This window comes from Scomber japonicus, chromosome 15, assembly GCF_027409825.1.
Source record: "Scomber japonicus isolate fScoJap1 chromosome 15, fScoJap1.pri, whole genome shotgun sequence".
Taxonomy (NCBI): Eukaryota; Metazoa; Chordata; class Actinopteri; order Scombriformes; family Scombridae; genus Scomber; species Scomber japonicus.
Window position 1 is genome coordinate 15,258,088 of NC_070592.1, and position 21,297 is coordinate 15,279,384.

General features: G+C 37.7%; 2 protein-coding genes across 2 annotated transcripts; one reads left to right on the forward strand and one right to left on the reverse strand.

The window, feature by feature from the left end:
* The first annotated feature begins 912 nt into the window (after nucleotides 1-912).
* On the forward strand, nucleotides 913-3,404 carry cfap20 (cilia and flagella associated protein 20). Its single transcript, XM_053334488.1, has 6 exons — nucleotides 913-1,082; nucleotides 2,273-2,352; nucleotides 2,460-2,571; nucleotides 2,672-2,860; nucleotides 2,974-3,087; nucleotides 3,230-3,404. Exons 1-6 carry the CDS (start codon nucleotides 999-1,001, stop codon nucleotides 3,233-3,235), a joined length of 585 nt encoding a protein of 194 aa, XP_053190463.1. The 5' UTR covers nucleotides 913-998; the 3' UTR covers nucleotides 3,236-3,404.
* A 3,113-nt stretch (nucleotides 3,405-6,517) lies between these two features.
* dgat1a (diacylglycerol O-acyltransferase 1a) lies at nucleotides 6,518-19,581 on the reverse strand. Its single transcript, XM_053334276.1, has 17 exons — nucleotides 19,196-19,581; nucleotides 17,136-17,223; nucleotides 11,385-11,425; nucleotides 10,882-10,967; nucleotides 10,299-10,351; nucleotides 9,608-9,713; nucleotides 9,288-9,416; nucleotides 8,807-8,881; nucleotides 8,557-8,660; nucleotides 8,409-8,447; nucleotides 8,283-8,324; nucleotides 8,062-8,106; nucleotides 7,850-7,962; nucleotides 7,343-7,408; nucleotides 7,093-7,180; nucleotides 6,808-6,870; nucleotides 6,518-6,672 (listed from the first exon to the last, which is right to left on the reverse strand). The coding sequence occupies exons 1-17, from the start codon at nucleotides 19,489-19,491 to the stop codon at nucleotides 6,526-6,528; spliced, it is 1,581 nt and encodes a 526-aa protein (XP_053190251.1). The 5' UTR covers nucleotides 19,492-19,581; the 3' UTR covers nucleotides 6,518-6,525.
* Between the last annotated feature and the right edge of the window lie 1,716 nt (nucleotides 19,582-21,297).

The following is a 21,297-nucleotide window of genomic DNA, read 5'->3' on the forward strand; positions in this document are numbered from 1 at the left end:
TCATGTTCATAAAGTGCAAGAGTGCCCATTACCTATAAAGTGCATTCATAAAGTGCATTGCTGTGAGGACATGAAGAGCCTCTTTAAGTGTCCATTTAAACTGCCAACAATGGGGATATGTGCTGGGAGTTAAAGGCTTAATCAAAGCCAGACTGTTGGGGGTGCAGGCTGTGTGAGGACAGGTCCTCACCTTCCTGGACCAAGGTACTTTTGACTGGAATCTCAAATTTGGATGGGACGTTTCCCCTAAAGAGGAGAAAGAAGACGGAAAAGTACTCAGGCAGATACAAATATATACACACATATACTTTAGATCTAGAAAGCACCTGTATCAATCCTGGATATCCTCTTTGGATCATTTGAATTTTATATTAGACCCTTATCTAATACAAACTCTGAAGAGAAAGATCTGCTGTGTGCCAACTTGACCAAGTAGCCATATCTTTGGATTGATTTTACACCTATTACTACTCTGATAATTCATGACAAACAGACATTTTTGGGCCATTAAAAAAGACGGTTCTAGTAAAGGCGTAGCCCCCCTATCCATACATTTCTAGAGATGCCCCTGGACACCACTATTGCCGTCATATTCAGTTAAACTAAACATGACATTGTGTGGGCACCTCCAGCTTGTTGTTGCCATGCCGACCAAGTTACGTCAGCATTTAAGAACCGGGGAAAACAACGCCAGCAGACTCAGTTCCCTAGCAACAGCAAAATAATGATGAGGTGACCGCTGCTCTTCCTAGATTTCACGCCTCCCAGGACAGACATGTATCACAACACACGACAAATCTAATTGATTTTAACTATATGTTTTGTTATTTACTTCGCTGGGAGGTTTTCATTTTCGACGGCGGAACGGAGTATTTAGTGCCACACGGAAGCGGTAGCGTTGGGAACGGAAACCGAATCTGTAAACAAACGTCGCAACAATTTTAACCAGTTACATCTTAACACATGTGCAGAAAGACGGTGGGCTAAACGCTGAGACTATGTTTAAAAACACGTTCCAAAGTGGATTCTTGTCTATCCTATATAGCATCGGCAGCAAGCCTCTACAGATATGGGATAAAAAGGTAAGCTGCATTCAGAATGAAAGCTATGAACCTAACCTGACATTAGCTTCCGTCGTGCTAAAGCTAACTAACTCTGATAGTGTTATAGTTTGGGAATTTGTGGTATACCTTATAGGTAACTAAGGTAACTAAGCTCAAATAAAGATAAAGAGAATTGGGCTATTACGTTAATACGCAATAGAGCTCCTAATTTCTTTTTTTTAAAACCATATTTTTAAAAATGCAGGCAGTTTATAATTGAGTCAAGATTTGTCCTAATTTAATGCTTTTAGTTAATGTTCAACTAGTTAATATATATATACATGATCCTGAAGGCGCTGTTGCTAAGCAACAGTTAGGAACAATAACAGTGGAGGATTTAAGTTGGTCACTTTAGTCTTCAGCTTAAATCAACAAAGCTACATTGGTTACAGATGTGAAAAAGTAATATTCAAAAGTAATAACTTAATCATCTGGACTGACGGTTCACACATCAGCCTTAGAGTTTTGAGTCTGAGTCTTACAGAAAGATGCAGTTGCTTACACTATGTTAAAGACAGCCAATGCAATGACATTTTTGTACTGCAATATAAGGGAAGGGTACTTTATTTGTCACAAATACAGTTGTACAGTGAAATTCAGTCTATGCATTTCACCCATCTTAAGTACAAGGAGCAGTGGGCAGCCATTGTGCAGCGCCCTGGTACTGATCAGGTAACATGCACCACTGATCAATCTGCAATGAGCTAAAACAGGCCCATATATCAGCCCAGCCATTTTATCAATGTTGCTCTTTTCTGGATGATCTGACCTGCGTAAATAGCCACAGTTGCCCAGAAGCACCTGCAACATGGATTTGAGCTGCAACGATTATTCGATCATCTGAAAAGTCTGTTATGTCTATCAGTTAATCTTGTCTTTTTTTTGTAAGAAAAAATGAATAACTTCTTTGATGCCATATTCTCGAACGTGTGAATAATGTTTTTCTTTTTTATGTTATTATTTATGTTGCTTTTTTTCCCATTTTCTGACATTTTGTGGACTAAACAAGTTATCGATAGTTTAAAGAATAACTGTCAGGTTAATCTATAATGAATATCATCATTTGTTGCAGAGCTAACATGGATAGTGATGGAGTTTATGTGAGAAACATCTTGATTTTATTTTTCACATGAAACTTATACATTTATTTTATTTTTGTGGGTTTACAGGTGAGGAACGGTCATATCAAAAGAGTAACAGACAATGACATACACTCACTGGTATTGGAGGTCGAGGGGTCAAACGTCAGGTGAGTTTATGTCTGTTTAACTGATCCTTCTGCTCAGGTTAACTCATTTAAGGATTAGTCACCCTCATCTTTCCCTTCTGTCAACTTCTGCTCTGTCATCCCTGCAGTACCACCTATATAACATGTCCTGCAGACCCCAAGAAGACACTGGGCATCAGGCTTCCTTTCCTCGTCATGATCATCAAAAACCTCAAGAAATATTTCACCTTTGAAGTCCAGGTACAGATGAAGACATTTTCCAAGTCCTAGGGGACATGAATGCTTTGAGTCATGATGACTCACTGTTCTCTCCCTCTCCTCCTGTTTTCACAACTCTCAGGTGTTAGACGATAAAAATGTCCGCCGGCGGTTTCGGGCGAGCAACTATCAAAGCACGACGCGAGTGAAGCCGTTCATCTGCACCATGCCTATGAGGCTCGACGACGGCTGGAACCAGATTCAGTTCAACCTGTCAGACTTCACCAGGAGGGCTTACGGAACCAATTATATCGAGACGCTGCGTGTACAGGTCGGTGCGCAGCGACAGTTGTGGAAACTGCTGTTCAGAAGCTACTTTTACTAATATGACTGTAAGATTGTGTCCTGTTTGTCTTTCTCATGTCCCATCTGTTTTCCCCTCAGATTCATGCGAACTGTCGTATAAGGAGGGTGTATTTCTCAGACAGACTTTACTCAGAGGATGAGCTCCCAGCAGAATTTAAACTCTACCTGCCTGTCCAGAACCAGAAGGCCAAGGTGAGGCACACACTTGCAACTTATATAACCTCAGTAATTGTCACAGTAATGTTAGAAATTGTAATATTTTATCTTTGTGATGAAATTTGGATGGAAATTCCAAAGTTTAACACTTGCCTGTGTGTGTGCTTGTGTCTTGCAGCAATAGAGCTTCCAAACCTGCACTGTTCCCCCAGACCAGATGTGACATTTAGCTGTAAGATTTCCTCTGTGTAGACATATGGTGAACTATAAAACTTTGTAATATTGTCATTTTGGAACTATGAGTTTTTGAGTGCCGTCTTGCATTGCTTTCTGCACAATAAAGTTTTTTATGTACTGATCTTTCTGTAGGATTTATTTTCTTATTAGGATTTATTTTCAGTTTAATATCTCAAAGGCTTCCAAATTTTGTTCATCTTAAAACAAAAAAGTTAAAAGATGCAGTGAGATGATGGTCTTGTTAGTAGCTGAGGGGTCTGCATTGATGAAAGCCTTTTTCTTCTACAGAGACTAAATTTATGTATTGGCTCATGCAAGACTAAAGCAAAAAGAAACAATACTTTGAATAGACTGTTTTTAAAAATACAAAGAAAGACAGACAAATCAGTTCGTAGAATATAAACAATCTTTATCAAACAACACAAATAATTTCAAGTGAAAGGCTATGAAAATTATTTGCATTCCCAAAACATATAGTCTTTGTTTCCCTTCACAATTTCTTTATTCATTGTGAACAAATGTCATACATTCATTTAACGTGTTGCATTACATAATCATTCAATCTAAAAAAAAATCAACTCTTAAAAGATGGTTCAACTTAAAGCTTCAGCTTAAACTCATGTTCACAGATTCAACACAGTAATGAGATAGAGACAGGAAGTGTTTGGCTTCAGGTGAAGATACGTTGACACTCAAGCATAGCTGTCACTTCATATTCAGAAATCTCACCACAAAAACAAAACAAAAAACAAGGCTGTATTAAAAGTAAACAACTCAATTTAAATACATTTTTCCTAGACAACAGCTAGCCACATTTCTTTTCACACTTTTTACCAGTGAATATCACCTTATTGAAACTGATTGCATTTCCAAGTTACATGAAGCTCTCATGTACAAGCTTTCCTGACCACACACACACACACACTCACACCAGTTGCTTAGTGTTTTAGTCGTACTATCCAACTAAAAAGAACGTAATGAACCACAGCAGTTCCTGGCACAGATACACCAGCTGTCATTACAGTACTGAGGAAATCTTTGCTACATCTGCTACCTCAGAGTCATCCCCATATGTTCACTCTGTGGTTCCTGTCACAGGGCTTAAACAAAAAAAAAAAAAGAAGAAAAGAACAAATGTCTTGTTTATAAAACCCTACATTGGCCCATGTTTCTAGATAAAAGTGGATCAAATTAATTCAGATATTAAAGCCACCAATAAAGTAATGAGATGCTGTATATTCATGACTCTTACATAAGGCTCAAAATAGCATTTTGCTTATGGTTTTAAAATTAACATTTGAAAACCGTTTTACACTTGTGGGTTAAACTGTATTTGGACATGGGTTTGAATCAGGGCAGTAGGTCTTGCTGTGTGTTTTCAAATATCTCATCACCATGTTAACGCTGAGTTATTTGGCTACAAAAAAATAAGGTTAAGGTATTTCCTGTTAGAAATATTTGGCGTCAGTCTTTTCTTTAAGCATATTTTTTTTACAGCAGGCACTTGTTATTTTCAAGGTGGTGGTGTTATTTTCATGGTCTTTCTCACAACTGGTGTTACACCTTTAACAACAGTTTTCCCTGAAATTTGATCAATGAGGAAAGAAGAAAAAAAAGAAAAGGCTCCAATTTAACATGTTCACTTAGCTGTCAATGCATATTTGAAAAACAAATTAAAAAGTCAAACAACAAAACATCTTCCTATATTAAGTACTTTATAGGCAATTTTCATATTGGCAACAGTGTCAGGTTCAAACAAATTTCAGACCAACCCAGAAAAACTCAGATTTGAATGCTGTGAATCCTTTTGTAAAAAAGGCTGTTCTTATTTTTACTACTGCAGCTGCTGTTTTACTTCTAAATAAACTGAAATTAAGTCGACTGCATACAATAACGAAACATTAACAAGCAAATTATAGAACATACAAATTATTTCAATACAGCACATTTTCCTATCACAATTGATAGAACATAAAGAATACATTCATAGAAATCTATTGCTTCAGTCAACAGCATGCATCTCCTTAAAGTGCAAAAAGATTGCACTGGTTCAAATCAATAAATCACCTAGTGCATTAAATCATTGATTTAGAATAAAATACAACCTAAATATTCATTTCAAGCTGGCACAATATAACTGCAGACCGTCATACTGAAAAATAAAAAGTATATAAAGTATAAAATAAACCAGCTCAAATGCAACACAGTAAAGACATTAAAGCCAAGGCAAATAACACACCCGTAGCATGTATTGTTACACTATTTGCTTGCATTGATGTTTGTAGTAGAAACAGGAGAGGAGGAGGACAGGCTGCCTGTAGGTCCCATATCTGTACAAATGCAGTCCCAAAAACGTATTTTTACCCATAATCCTTTAGTTTTTATATTTCTCCCACCTTTATTCCTTCCGTTTTTTACAAATTATTTTTATATAAATCTCTGTAATATTTGACAAATGACACGCAAAAATGTGTCATTATAGTAATTTTGAAGACCTGCAGACATCTGAAATGTGCAAGAGTAAATTTTAAGCCAAAACTTTAACTTTTTATCTGGCTCAATACAAGCAAAGAGTGACTTCTGATATAGAAACATCATTTTGACATTGGCTCTGTGGAGACACAGACCTGTTCCGGCTAGTGCTCACTAGGCAGTGTTTCACATTTGTTGCACATGATAGCGTGTGCCTTTTCAAAAATTCATAACTCAGGAGGAGTGCTTGGTTTTCAGCTGTGTTGTCACTCTTAAATGCATTTAAGTGCATAACAGGCTCAGTATGAAATAAAGTCATATTTCTAACAAATCTATCAGTGAGACATCACTAATTATAACAGAGGTCCAAGTAGTATTTCACTTAGGGTCCAGGATTGCATGTTTTAAGTTGAATACTGGATAATGAGAACTAGAAGTGACTGGAGGTGAGCAAATATTGCTTGAGAGTCAGATCCAGTGGAATACAACTTTAAAACAAACACTTCTCCTGGTGTTCAAATATCCAAGATCATTTCCTGACATATTGTGGTCCAGTTCTCTTAAGTGCAAACATCGAGACGTTGCAAACAATTTTCCTGCTGTTGTTGTGGTTTTCTGACAAGTTAGCAGCACTTTCCATCATCGTCACCTTAACTTGCTCTACATTCACTCATTGAGTTGTCCTGCAGGCTGGTGTGTGTTCGTCTATGTGTGTGTACAACATGACATGGCATGTTTATGTTTGGCATGTGTGTTTGTCCAGCATTATGTGGTGCTCCCATAATGAATGACATAGTAGTCATGGACATACATCAACACAGCGATAGGCTGGCCAATGATGATTGAGATCCACACAGCGGCGTTGCCATAGTTTCCAGTCAGAAAGCGACCCACAAACCAAGCCAGAGGGACCTGGGGAGATTAACGTTCAGAGGTCAAAGTGTGTTTTTCTACAGGTTTGTGTTGAGTGAAACTGAGAGAGAGGGAGATGGAGTGGAGCAGCAGAGGAGAAAAAGAGTGAAAGATGGAAGGTTTTATTTGTCTCACCTGAGCCATCATACCCATAAAGGCCCAGAGTCTGAACATCTTCAGGGGAACACTCACTAAGTACTGAGAAAGAGAAACATTAATGAAATCAAACAACAAAGTCAACATTTTCATTAACTTTGATGTCTACCTGCATGCCAGCATCTCACTACAGTTATAGGTATGCATTCCCTTATGTTATAACAATTTTTCAGACAAAAAATAACAATTTGTTGTAGTCATGAGTAAATAAACAGGCCATTTAATGTAAAACACACTCAAGAAGACTCAATGTTGTTAGTTTACCTCATGGAAGAAGGCAGACACAATGAAGACGGCAGTTTGAGCAAATAACTTGTTCACACCCTTCTTCAACATTGGCTTATAGAAGTGTCTGTTACATAAACAGATACATGATAAAGCACATAGACAGTCAAATTACACACTCTTCACTTAATCTAGTTCACAATATAAATCAATGGCACTTGTTGAATTTCAGTTTCTATTTTATTTCATGTTTGACAATACTTCATTACAGTAAAAGTTCGGTTCTCACCTGAGGCACCACTTGTGAACTGGGATGTTCCAGTTGGCCCAAAAATAAGTGACACTCTCAGAGTTCCTGAAATGAAAAAAACAATGATAAAGTTGGGAGTTTGATCTTGAAACCATTTGGGTTTCTAAATAATGGTGACATCTTTTATTAAACAGGATTGGATGCATTTGGAAAATTCCAACAGGCTTTAATGAACAAATATTCCCATTCAGGAATTCAGGTTACTTAAATGTTTTGTTTTTGTTTAGACAATACCTCAATTATTGGTATTACTGAACAAGTGGATCACAGCTGTACAATGTGGACTTAGCCCACTAACCTCAAATCTGCAAGACAGCAGTCTGCCAATAAACCATCTTAGCAAGACGAACAATGTACCAAATTACGCTGCAGATTAACTGGGCCAAACTGTGTGTGTGTGTGTGTGTGTGTGTGTGTGTGTGTGTGTGTGTGTGTGTGTGTGTGTGTGTGTGTGTGTGTGTAAATGTAAATGTTGTCTCTACTCACCACCAGTCTTTGTAGAACTCTCTGTCTCCAAACTGCATTAGCTCTGCCATAAAGTTCATAGAAGAGTGAAAAAACCAATAGAAGAATATTAACCATATCAGATGGTTGGGTACCTGGGAGAGGAGAGGAGAGGACATGAAGAAAAAAGGAAGGTACGACGCAAGGTGAAGTGGTGAAACCGTTTTTCAGGTTAGGACAATTATGATACTTACAGCTAGCTTCAGCAGACGCTCCACCATCCTAGAAAAGTCCATTTCCTGTGAACACAAAGTCGACACAAATTATCATTTTTTTTTACGATCAATCTTTTATCCAGATAAAAGATAACACAAGTTACAGTCTATATACTTGTGCATGTAGCTCCACTGAGTGCCATTAATGTTTATTTACACTAAGCATTGCATGTATAAATATGTAAGAAATATGCACACACCTGAAATGGTTTCATTGAGTTTTGTATGGTGGGAACCATCCACTGAAAGAAAGAAATAAGAATTACTTTAGTTTGTTGTCTGTGTTGTCTTTGTAATTGTACAGTGTGTGTAAATGTTCAACATACCTGCTGTATTAATCCCACCAACAGCTGCATGAAGAAAAGCTGCAAGAAAGAGACAGTTACGATTCATGACAACAATGCATGTCTCTATGTGTCAGGCTCAAATTGTGGCCCATTATGCATGCATCTGTGTGTGAATGCTTGCTCTCACCATTTCAAAAAGTCTTCTAATCAGGAAACTTTTGCGTATTCGAGATGACCGTGGGAAGTTGAGCTGGTAGCAGAGAGTTGGGGCAAAGACAAAGTAGTATATGTCTATAGACAAACAAAGGAATAAAAGCAAGCCTGTTATTTAAGGATTTTGCAAACAGTATGGTTTATAATACAATACATTTTCCCTAATAACTACCTCCATCCACATTGCTTAAAATATAAATAAATAAATCAGGCATTGTTTTTACCTCTGTGGGTGAGGTTGCCTGGGTAGGAGACATGAGCATGAACGGCTGAACCATTGGACTGCGCCACAGATGGACCTGAAAAACACATAAACACACGCAAACATAGAGATATTCAACATTTTCAATTTCAAGCATTATTCAGTGAGTTTCTTGCGTATAATCTGTGTAATATGAAGATACAGTTGGTAGATACACAACTTATGTCTGTTAGTTGAAAAAAAAAAAAATCAGTTTGCCTAATCACCACTAGATGGTAGTAGTATCACAGTGACAGATAAAACCAACACAATCTTGTTACAGTTTCCATAGACATTTGTGACTGTTTTTATTAGACTTTATTTCCCCAGGATAGATGTAACAGGCAGGATTGGTCTTTTCCAGAAATAGCTGCTTCACACTCACACCACAAAGCTGCCTGGTACAGTCTTATATACCCCAAACTCAATGACCTTTATTCAACAGTTAGCATGGATATACTTACATGAGTATGATCGTGTAAGTCTCTTGGCTTTGGCTTGTCTGATTTCTCTACACCACCTGTTGGTGTCTTGGTATGAGTACAGCTTGAGTAACAGCACTGTGTAGACTCCTAAGGAGAGGACACCACCCACTGACACACATACACACACAAAAAGCCATTGAGTAAGAGCAATAAATGACAGATGAAATGAGCCGTGCCGGGAGCAAACCGGTTTAATCACTTTCATATTATAATTCTTGACATCGGTGGTCATTTTAATGCCATTTCTGATGCAGCATGCTCATTTTTGACATAAATGTATTGTGTAAATATTTAACTACCTGGGGTCATCGAGGTCACAGTGAGTACAACGAATGAGGGAAAAATCAACAAGGCTGTCAGGTTAAAAATGTGAAGCATCAGTCCTACAGTTTCTGAGATGGTACCCTAGAAATAATGAAAAAAAGGGACAAAGTGTTTCTTGTCATTATATAGAAATAGAATCATTATTATTCTGTTTCACATTGTGCATTTCACATTTAAAACTTTGCATTCATCATGAGTGTTGGGATTACATATAATCTAATCCGGATCAGAAGTGCAGTTCTTATCAGTGTTAACAGTAGGTATAAACAAGGGTGGTGCTGTGACACTGAATCTTTTGTGTAAACTCCAGGAAGTGTTATGGAATGTTTCAAGCAATATCCTTGAATGGAGATCCTGTAGGTGTTACATTGAAAACAAACTTACATTTTCTTTCTTTATAGCTCAAACATTTTAGTAGGATATATGAGAAAATCTTTGTAAAAATGTAGATCTTTGGGATTCAAACAAAGATATGGTCAAAGTATTGGTAATTTATTAGCAATGCTTGCAATGTTAGAAAACTGTATCACAGAGTCAGTAACTAAGTTAATTGAAGAATTTGGTAAAATGTGCACAATTGTCCACAATAGTTTGATTTTGGTAAATAGACAGTAAATAAAAATGTGTTTTGCTAAAGAAAACGTATGTAACACTGTAAAGACTCACCACAGCCAGACGTCTCTCTATGTATAAGGCTGCTAAGATGAACATATTAGACACTGAAAAAGCAGAAAAGACAAACAACAGATTCATCAAGTACAGCAACACATCATACTTGTGAACCTTGGCAGGCTTACTTCAGTTTATTACCTTGTGAAACACCATTTTGACTGCTCTTTCACCTTAGTATTGATTTGTTTTTATGCACATATCAAAATGTGAGTGCATGGATAAAGCCGGCTGTCTGGAGTCGATCTTCTTTGGGTAAATAAAAGGTGAATAACCAGTAACAGCTGTGCTAAAGTATTGTGTACACATATAATGACACTCTGTTTCTATGAGATATTGTATGTTTGAGCATCTGGCCCATTAAATGCAAATTATGCACATTAGTCATATTGTACAAGAGTAAGCTGTAAACCTGTCAACACAGTGAGGCTTGTGATAGAAACAAATGTCGCCAAATTCAAGCGCTGAATGTACAACAACTTGTTTGCTCAATTCAACTCAAACATTAAGCCTTAGGTCAAAGAAGGACATTCAACATCTGTTTAGAAGACACTGAGGCAGTAAAATAAAGGTTTCATACCGATGATGAGGCATGCAGCTGGCCAGCTATAGGGGTCCTTCAAGAAGAGAGACACTACTTGGATAGGATCTACCAGGATGCCATACCTAGAGAAAAGAGAAGATAAGCCATTGATCTCACCTGATTTTAAAAATGTTAAGTTTATTTGGGTTAAGGTTGATGTAAGGATGTTGGCATGACTTCACTTGCTCATAACTACAGTATGAGCCATAAAAAATGGGTTCATTTTTTAAAAGGTGTACTGCAGATCTCTAGGATTGGCAACTCACATTGAAATGATGTGCATACTGTTTAATATCTAACATCAGTTTTAGCACCAAATTTCTTTAAAAAAAAACCAAGCGAACAGGAAGAAGCTCTTGATTCTATCTAGTTTGAATGCACGCATCACAACTTGTCAGCTAAATGAATGTAATGTAACATAAATAAATTGCTTGCTTACATACATTGCATACATACATTGCATTGCAAGTGTAACTTTCTGTGTGTAGGTGCATACTTACTTTATAATGTTCTCTAAGAAGAGGCGTGCATTACTAAGCACCTGAAAGAAAGGACAGAAACAGGAGACAGTGAGCATGGTGTCACCACCAAAAATCACAGAAAAGAAATATTTAATAGCTCTTTAGATTTGGCCTTTGTTTAACAGTAAAAAATAATTGAACTCTGATGCATGTTTTTCCTACAAGCACAAACTCATTTTCATTGCGCACAGCTCTGCTCATGATCAATTGGCAGATTTAAATGTATTGTGTTTGCCATGTGGAGTGAGTTACTCTAAAAACAAGAACAGGAACACACCTCTTCCTTTCAACTGTGTCACTGCCTAAAAAATACATACACACAAAGGCATACAAACCTGTCCTGAGAGAAACTTCTAGAGAGATTACAACATGACAAAGTAACACATATGCTCTGAGTCATACCTCTTGCAAAGATCAGATCAGTTTCATACCTAGATCTGGCAACCTGTTCCTGCTTTCACCTATCACACACACACACACACACACACACACACACACACACACCCTGATGTCCTGCTAACCCTCTTGAGAAGTGTCAAATAAAAGTAAGTTAATTGTTATATTATGTATTAAAGCTCAAGGTTCGAGTCCAGCTTCATAACCGTCATCAGTTATCTAAGCTTCCCTGAGATAATTTCACCACCCACTTAATACAGAGGGCAATGTAGAGAATATAAACATTTTTTTACTCATTTTTATGGCAGTCATTTTCCGTTCATGAGTTAAGAAAATGAGGACAGTGAGGGTATGACACATGATAAGGTCGTGCTGCTGTGATTATTTGGCATGTTGCACCTCAGCAAGCTGGCCTGCCAAGAACCTGCAGCAATGTGGTTCTGATTCAACTATGTCTTTTGTCCAAACCAGTAACCTTTGCTTTAGTAACCTTCAGCATGGACCAGAGGACCATCACGAATGACACAATAAAGGGGGCCGTTTTCTCTCTTGTCCTCTAAGAAGTCAAGCATGAAAGTAGGATATAGAGCTTTTGAGCAAGATTCAATGTCTTGCGCAAAAGCAAAAATTAAAAAAAAAAAAAAGAAAGAAAGAAATTTTAGATTTGTTCCGAGAATGCAGGTTTTTCTTTTGTTGAGTCACATTTACTGGCACCCATTCATTGGAACATTTATACTTTAATTTGATTGAGCACATTTTCTTATCTATCTATATTAGGAATAATTATCAGTACAGTTTACAGTTTTGTCAGCAATTAAACAAGAATGATGATAAGTGCAAACAACTGATTAATTTATTCCAGGGGTCTAGTAATACTATGTAACAGTTTTAAGCACCATCTGCCTGGTTTTATAAAGTTTCAGTAATTAAGATGTTTAATTGAATTGTAACCTTTTGCCCTTGCTGTGGACAGGAAAGATGGCTCAGATTAGGTGGACAGCAGGGTTTTAAAAATAGGACAAGCTACTGCGGTTGGCTGACTCTCAGGATCCTGACACACCAGGCTGAGCCAACTTCAAAGAAACAGTGCCAACCAGGGCTGAAAGATATATTTAAGTTCAAAGATACACTTGAATGCAGAGAAGGCAACGTGAATATATGCTCTGCACCTGCATAAGAGGAAATAAATAGTATTTGTGACAGACTAAAGAATCCTGCATATCATTTTTTACTGTTAACACAATGGTCTCTTGAAAAGCCTCATAACAAATTGACAGTATGTCTGATAATTGCAACTGGCACTATACACTTCTGCTTTGCACTGGTCTTGTGCAGCCAAGAAGCCCATTTGAACAGCTTAAATGACAAAACAAACTGACATCAGAGGAAACATGAACTACAGCTGAAAAATGAATTGGTATTTCTATCAAAATCACAATATGACCTGTTGCAATTTTCAAACCAAATCCAACCGCCAAATGTGTGTCAAAATACTATTTTTAATTAAATATTGTTGTACTGCAGAGATGTCCTGGTCTACAAATCATATTCAACAGACTTAAGAAAACCATAATCATTTAATATGTTTTGCAGTGAAAATGACAATAATGATGTAAAAGTTATCATTCCCTTTAATATCACAAATCATATTGCAATTGCAATATCAGTCAAAAATCATCACAAGAGATCCAGCTGAAGCATCAACTGTTTAAACAACATCCTGTGATGATTTTTGCTCATTGAGGTTTAATATTGTGTTGTTCGTCAGTATCTCCAATATCTGTTGATGTCCTTCTGTCATCCAGGACCACAGACCACACTAATTAAGGCCACCTGCACATCGTCTGTACAGGACAACTTGAACTGCCGTGTCTACAGCCAGCTGTTTACCAAGCTAATGGACCTGGACTCAAAAGACCGGAGTCATCTACTGGGAGTCATAATGTAGGATGAGAATTACTTGTGTAGCAACCAGAAAATTCAGGCCAGAGCTTCATGAGTGCTTTCATCACCAAAAGGATCAGCACCATCCATGGACCCAACAGATGAAACTATCAGTGAAGCTTTGCGAGCAGATGCCAATTTTAGAGCTAGACCGTTAATCAATGATCAATTAGACAAATCATAGAAAATAAAAATGAAACTATTTCTATAATCTGATCATTGTTAAAGTTATTGTATGAGCCTTATGGTAATATGAGTTAATATTTGGATAACAATTTAAGTTCATATGTTAAATGGTGATTTATGTTTATGCTGATAAAAAAGGGCTATTTACAGTATGTACAAATTAAAATGTTGACGTTTGTATTTACAGTAAGTAAGAAGTTAATAGTTTAATTCATCGCACTTAAAATATATGTGTGGATAATTTAAAATGTTTAAATTGCTCACCTGTATTGTTTACGTGATATTAATTACATTCCAGGATCTCAAAATTTTACATTAATGTAAATGCAATCATTTTGGGTATTGGACTGTTGGTCGGACAAAAGCAGACATATGATAGTGTCATCTTTGGGCTATAAGAAGTTGCGTGCTTCATAGTCAAAATGATTTCTTGATTAAATGAAGAGAATAACAGGAGGATTCATCAATAAAAGGAAATAATAGTTCATTTCAGCCTGGCTCAAATTTCTTCATCCTCCAAACAACCAGAGACAATATCACATACACAATACATAACCTCTTACAGAGAATTAGAAGAACTAGAGTCGTTGTATAGGCAGTTGGTGGATTTTCTGCTATTCTGTTCACCATCTAACCTAATCATAAAAATGTATAATATCCGTTAACAGTTGGCTTCAGCATTCAGAAGGTAATCTAATCTGTGATCACTAGAAACATGTGCTCCATCCAGCAGCTAACATTTTAGGAATTTTAAGATGCTCCTGGTTATCGAGGACAAATGATACAACTAAGCTTTTAAACGCACATGCACACACACACGTACACACGTACACGTACACACACACACACACACACACACATACACACGTCTTTGTGGTTCCACTTCACACTCTTACAGCTTAATCCTAAAGGCTTCCTCAAAATGGTCTGAACCGAGCAGTGTTGACTGTCCCTGGTGACCACAAAAAGTGGAGGACGTGGTCGTCACGGCAATATAAACTCTCAGAGATGTGATTAATCCTGTTACAGAACTGCAAAATTAGACTTGATTTGGAAACACACACACACACACACACACACACACACACACAAAACAGCTCTGGTATTACATTTTTTATACATATGCAGGGACAAGTGCGTAATCCTTACTTCATGCAACTATGCTAGTATACAAACCATCCATGAGTGAAAAGTGTGTTTTTGTTTGCAAATCCAGACATAAATAATTGCACATATAGTGTCCTATTTATAGACATGGACCATTTCAATTTTATTAGGATTATGGCTAACTGGATATTTGTATACTCCATGCCTGCATACAGTGTGATTGGATGTGCTGGGGCACAGTGGGGTGCCCTTGAACACACACACACACACACACACACACACACACACACACACACACACACACACACACACACACACACACACACACACACACACACACACACACACACACACACACACACACACACACACACACACACACACTCTCTTTCTCTTGTCCTCAAGTGACCTAAGCCCAGGGGGATATTTAGCTGTGACGCATCTGTAGGATTCTGCCTGTATCAAACATTTACTCATTTATTCATTTAATATTTACTTTTAAGAGATGATTTTCAGGGCAGGCTGTGGATTTTATATGTTATGATCAAGATTAGGGCTGTGCGATTATGGTAAAAATCTAAATCACGAATAATTGAACTTTTAACCTCGATTACGATTAATGAACGATTATCTCCACCCTTGATGAACAATTATGTATTTTCACAGTTTTTTTTGTTTTGTATTTTACACTGCTGCCCTCATACATGAGTATCTTTAGGGAGTGAAAATAATGAAATTTTAAGGTGTGACGCTGTGGTTAATGTCTAATTTACTTGATCATGGTTTGGGTTAAAATGATCACTAGAGACAAGTTTTCAAATTCCTTAATGATATGCAACCTTTACTGTCATGGCAACAGTGAACACCACGATATGAATGTCACATAACTCACTCATCACGACAACCACAGTACATTCAGAAACTAACATATTTTCCACTGCATTTAACATACAATCCATTACAGTATCTACTACTGTACAGTATGTGCATACACTGTATCATTGCCTTTCGGCTGGCCTGACAGGAGCTTCCTGTCAGTTGATTTTCCTGTCACATGGAAAGATGAAATGTCTTGGCAAGCTGCTTCCAATGCTGCTCTCCTATTTGCATAGTTGGAATTTGTGAGTATTAAGTGCTGAGCATTCAACAGCTTTAATTTCAGAGCTGCAACTAATTTTGTGCTTTCTTTAAAAAGAAATATATACTGACTGACATGGGTCAAAACATACAAACCATACACAAACATGCAACATGTTTTATGTTTGCATTGTATCCTCTGAGGCTTCATGCCCTGCCTTCTATAATAAAAAGGCCTTGCAACTGATGTACAATGCAAAGTTCATCCACCCCAGTCATATTTTTAACTCATTATCATTGTCTGTCACTTCTAAATTGCACTCCTCTGGATGTTTTCTGCAGGTACAGAAACCCTCCATACAAGTACAAACAGAGAAGAAGTCTAACTAAGGCAAACTTGCTGATGTTCAGGTGTAACAAATCGACCCCTATCAACTCAAACACATTTCTAGAAATCATAAAGTACAGCAAATGGCAGACTGAGCCAAAGCAATAGCCCGGCTGTTGCAAAACCACAAGTAACTGTGCATGCATGTGTGGTTGATCTACTAGTGTAAAGAGAGATAACGTAAAAAAACAACTTATCTGACTTCTCACAGGCACACACAACAGGTTTTTTTGCGTGATAGAAAGTCTCTGTTAACAGGACCAAAAACTGGATGTGGATAATACAGTTGTGGGCCTGCACTTCTGCTTTAATTGTTTAAGCAACTACCCACTGTGCGTGTGTGTGTGTGTGAGAGAGAGAGAGCAACAGTGTGAGAGTGAGTGAGTGAGTGAGTGAGTGAGTGAGTGAGTGAGTGAGTGAGTGAGTGAGTGAGTGAGTGAGTGAGAGAGAGAGAGAGAGCAACAGGGTGAAACAATTTGCAGGGCACAGACAATAGAGCTACCAAACAATCAAATGCCATGAGAAGTGATAATTAGCTTTCTCACAGCCTACAGTGGTAATCGAAGTCAATAGTTTTGGATATAACAGCCCAGTAGATATTCTGCACTCAGTGTTAGTGTAGCTTTACTCACCAGCATGACAACACACCAGTTGAGGATTCCTCTGTAGTTACTGTACCCACTGGCTGAACTCAGAAGAGACTCCTGGAGGACGTGACAGCTACAAGAAAATACACAGTCAATAATTAAAGTATAAAATCAATATTTGGTCTAGTTGAAGCTGTTGACCATCCTTCCTGCATTTTGTATAATCATGAACTCAGGAAATAAAATTATTAGGCATCTCTTAACCACAGTAAAACTTCAGGGGAAGACACATTGAACTGTTTATTTCAACTGAATGACAAGAGGAAATGTCATTAAGAAGGACTTATTTTGCATTTTGATGATGTTTGAGAAAATCTGAATCCCAAATTTGGGATAGATTATTTTTCACTTTTAAAAGAATATTTGGCTTTTAAATGGATGAATCATGTCCTGTGGTTAACTTTGTTCCTACAGCTGTGCCAACTGAGGAAAGTTGGGAAATTTTAGGTTAAAGGTAATGACCTAAATGTCCGATGAGTGTTGTGAAAATGGTGTCTTCATCGGAGAGGAATGTTTTTTTGCTCAATCAGATAAATCAGAGAGGAGATTAGAGAAAAAGCAGAGGAGGATGGGGAGCAGTAAAGCGAGAATAAAGAGAAAATGAAAAGGAGGTTGAGAAGAAGATATTGGACGGAGAGACTGTAGTAAAGAGAGAAGGGTGAATAATAATGAGGATAAGTAATGTAAAGTAAAGTGAAAAGTTAGGAGGAGAAGAAGTGAATGATGTAAGTAGAGTAAAGAGTAAGGGGTTCATGTGTGGGGACAAACAGATGGCAAGACCAGACCAGGAGAGGGACAAGCAGCCGAACATGTAGACAGCAGCCAAAGTATTGCAAAAGTAGATGCCACATCCGTTTCACAATCACTGTCATACAAGAAAATCTGTTCTACACACACGTACACATCTCTCACACACTCATCTATTTGACAAGTCTCCAATAAGAATAATACTGTAACTACATTCAGCATCATTTAGTTTACGTCCAACCGCCTTGAAAACTCAGCTAAACCCATGACATGACATATTCAGGGCGTGTTTTCAAAGATGTGGACATATCTAAAGTAGTGAGCATATCTCCATACCATAAATAGTTGTGTTTAGGGTGAGGGTCATGTTATTGTGTCCTCTCCCTCTCACTATGTCTATTCTCACTGCTGCACCCTTTCTTTCAAAATGCCCAGTATCCATTAGCACCTCTAGAGTCTAGATTAGGTAGGGATGCAACTTTCATTATTGATACATCTGCTGATAATTTTCTCAATAATTGATTTATTGTTTGGACTTCAAAAAGTCAGAAAATACTGAAAAAATGGCAAGCACACTCCTAGAGCTCAAGGTGACATCTTTAAATTGCTTGTGTTGTTCAAGAAATGGTCCAAATCACAAACATTTCCATTTACAATGATATAAAAACAAAGACAAACAGCAAATCCTTACATTGAGGCAATCCATTGATAGACAAACAAATCATCTGCTGATCTGATAATCAGATACATGAGGATGGTAGTACTTTCCTTGGTCAAACATTGCAGTAAACTCAATACTATGGGGGTTTTGTACTGTTATTTGGACAAAATAAGACATTTAAAAGATGTGACCTTTGGGTCTGGGGTATGGGAAACTACATTGCAGCTATACAGATCCAAATGAAACACAGATATTTATACATTATTACACAGTGTTTACCATTAACAGTGACAGTTCTGTTGGGTTTCCCCCCAAAACTTGAGCCAAACAACCATGCAAAATTGATCAGACATCCTTTCCAAATGTTATATGGCATTCAATCTATCATTTCCAACCGATATTTAGTAAAGCATGCCCCAAATCGTGGTTTTCTGTAAAGCTGTAGGTTACCTTTTTTGGGGGCTCATTTCATCAAGGTTAAAGACAGTTTTTTTTATTTTATTTTTTTTTTATTGGCTAACCCTTGATGAAAGAGGCAATTAGCTAAAACAAAAAAGCCAAATGAAAACAGAGATTTTTTTATTGAACTGTTAATCTTGTAATGAATTGCACATGTTAAAGTGAATCGGTTAATTACCTGAGTCTCTCCTTAAGATCTTCCACAGCAGTCCTCTGTTTCTTCGGACTGTGTGGGAGCTGCTGTTGTTGCTGCTGCTGTTGCTGCTGCCCTAACATCCCCGTCTCTCTGCTCACCTTCCCGTTGTTGCTTGCATGTTTGGACACCTCGTCTGGTTTCGCTTTACCGGGACACTGTGGAGGTTTCTCCGCAGCTTCGTGCCACTTGCTCCCGTTCGCTTGCTTCACGCCGCCGCCTGAGATTGTCGTCCTCCTCTTGCGGCTTGTGGGCCCTCTCATCTCGGCTCTGTCGCTCATTTCTGCGGGGTTCAGTCACGCAGCTTTTACCTGCCTGACATCACTGGTCAGACTGCTGTCACCGGCTCCCTATTTGTCCCACCAGCTTTAGAGACAAGAGCTTTGTGAATAGTGGCGCGCCGTATCACAGCTGATAGTGTGTGGACGCCGTTTCATCACCACTTCAGCTCAAGGTGCAATTGTCAGTCGGGTTGCCAGGTCTGTTTTTTTAGTTGACATCCCCCTATCGAGCCGGAGTCCCAACCCACATCCTGGTTGCTATCTGTTCCTCTCATAGACTTTATATATAGGCCTATATATTAAATATATAAATATTTGTGGATTATTTTCTCGACTAATTATCAAAAATGTCTATCACCATTTCTCAGAGCCTCAAATGTCTTGTTTTGTCCTTAACAACAGTCCTCTACTCAAAGATATTCAGTTTACTATCTAATAAAAAGTGCCATATATGAAAGTGAAGTGAAGTCATAACAATGGATAAGGGGGCAGATTATTACAACAACTATAGTTCATGCAAGGGGATTACCAACCTGGCAAACTGGGCAACTGTTCAGGCCCTCAGGAGCCCCAAAGGCCCCATGTTCAATGTGTGCATTTATGGTTAATATAAACTGAAATGGAAATCTTTGAGACCTTGACTTTTAAGGGAGCCCTTTGTAAAAATCCTGTTTTTATACTTTATGTATTCCTGTTGATATCACGATTTTATGAAGAATACTCCTAAATTAATTTGCTTTAATCAACTATAACCAAGTAAAGTTGTGGACAGTGGAGGACCTTGCCCGTGGGCCCACTAACTGGTCCCTTGAGACTTTATTGACAGTGCTTTTGTGGATGTTGGCTAACAAGAAAAAGAAATCCTTTGCAATTTATATAGTTTTAAGTGTGTTTTATTTATCTGTTTAACATTGAACACCTCTTATTATTACATACAGTAGGCCTACTGCGTACTGCTTTTAAACAGCAGATTTAACATTAAGTCTTTTTTGTTGTAAATTGCCCTAAGGTAAGGTAAGCAATTTTTTTGTTAAGCTATGTTTCACCTCCAACAAGCTTCAAAAATCAATGAATAAATCTGTGGTTGTGTTTTTAATAGTACTACACGGATTGACCGTGGAGGGCATTATGTGAAATGGGAGACAACTGTGGACCTTGTGCCAAATCAGAAAACCCCTGCCAAACCTCAAACCATGTCGATACTCATGCATAGTCTCACTATGCCTGGAGAAAAAAAAGATTTATTAATGTCAGGGATAGTCAATGCAAGGTATTAACACTGTGAGCAACAGAGCTAGGTTTTTTTTCCTGTATGCAGGTACCTGTAGGCAAAACTCTGGGCAAGAAAACCGACACACTCGCGTGTCCTAAAATGAACCGTAACCCGGCTGTCATTAAACGAAGCATATCATGGCATTCAAAACAAGGACGTGCATACAGACACAGACATATGCATTAATGTAGCCTACAAATAGGCAAAGCAAATCTAAGGAAACGTATTTGTATAGCACATTTCGTACACAAAGGCAACTCAAAGGGCTTTACAGAGTATAAATAAAGTAATTTATAAACGAACTACACTAGATGCACATACTGATATTTGTTATGGTGGTTGTATTTCACGTCTAGGATATTCTCTGCGCTTTTGTGTTATTAGCCTACTGTGATTTTACAATTGTTTAGTAGTTTTTTTAAAACACCCAACTTGTTATATAGCACTTTTCTGTCACCTAGTGGAAAGGGTAGATACGTCACTTTACACATTGCAAAAGAGCTAATCCACTATTAACACTAAAATAAAAAACA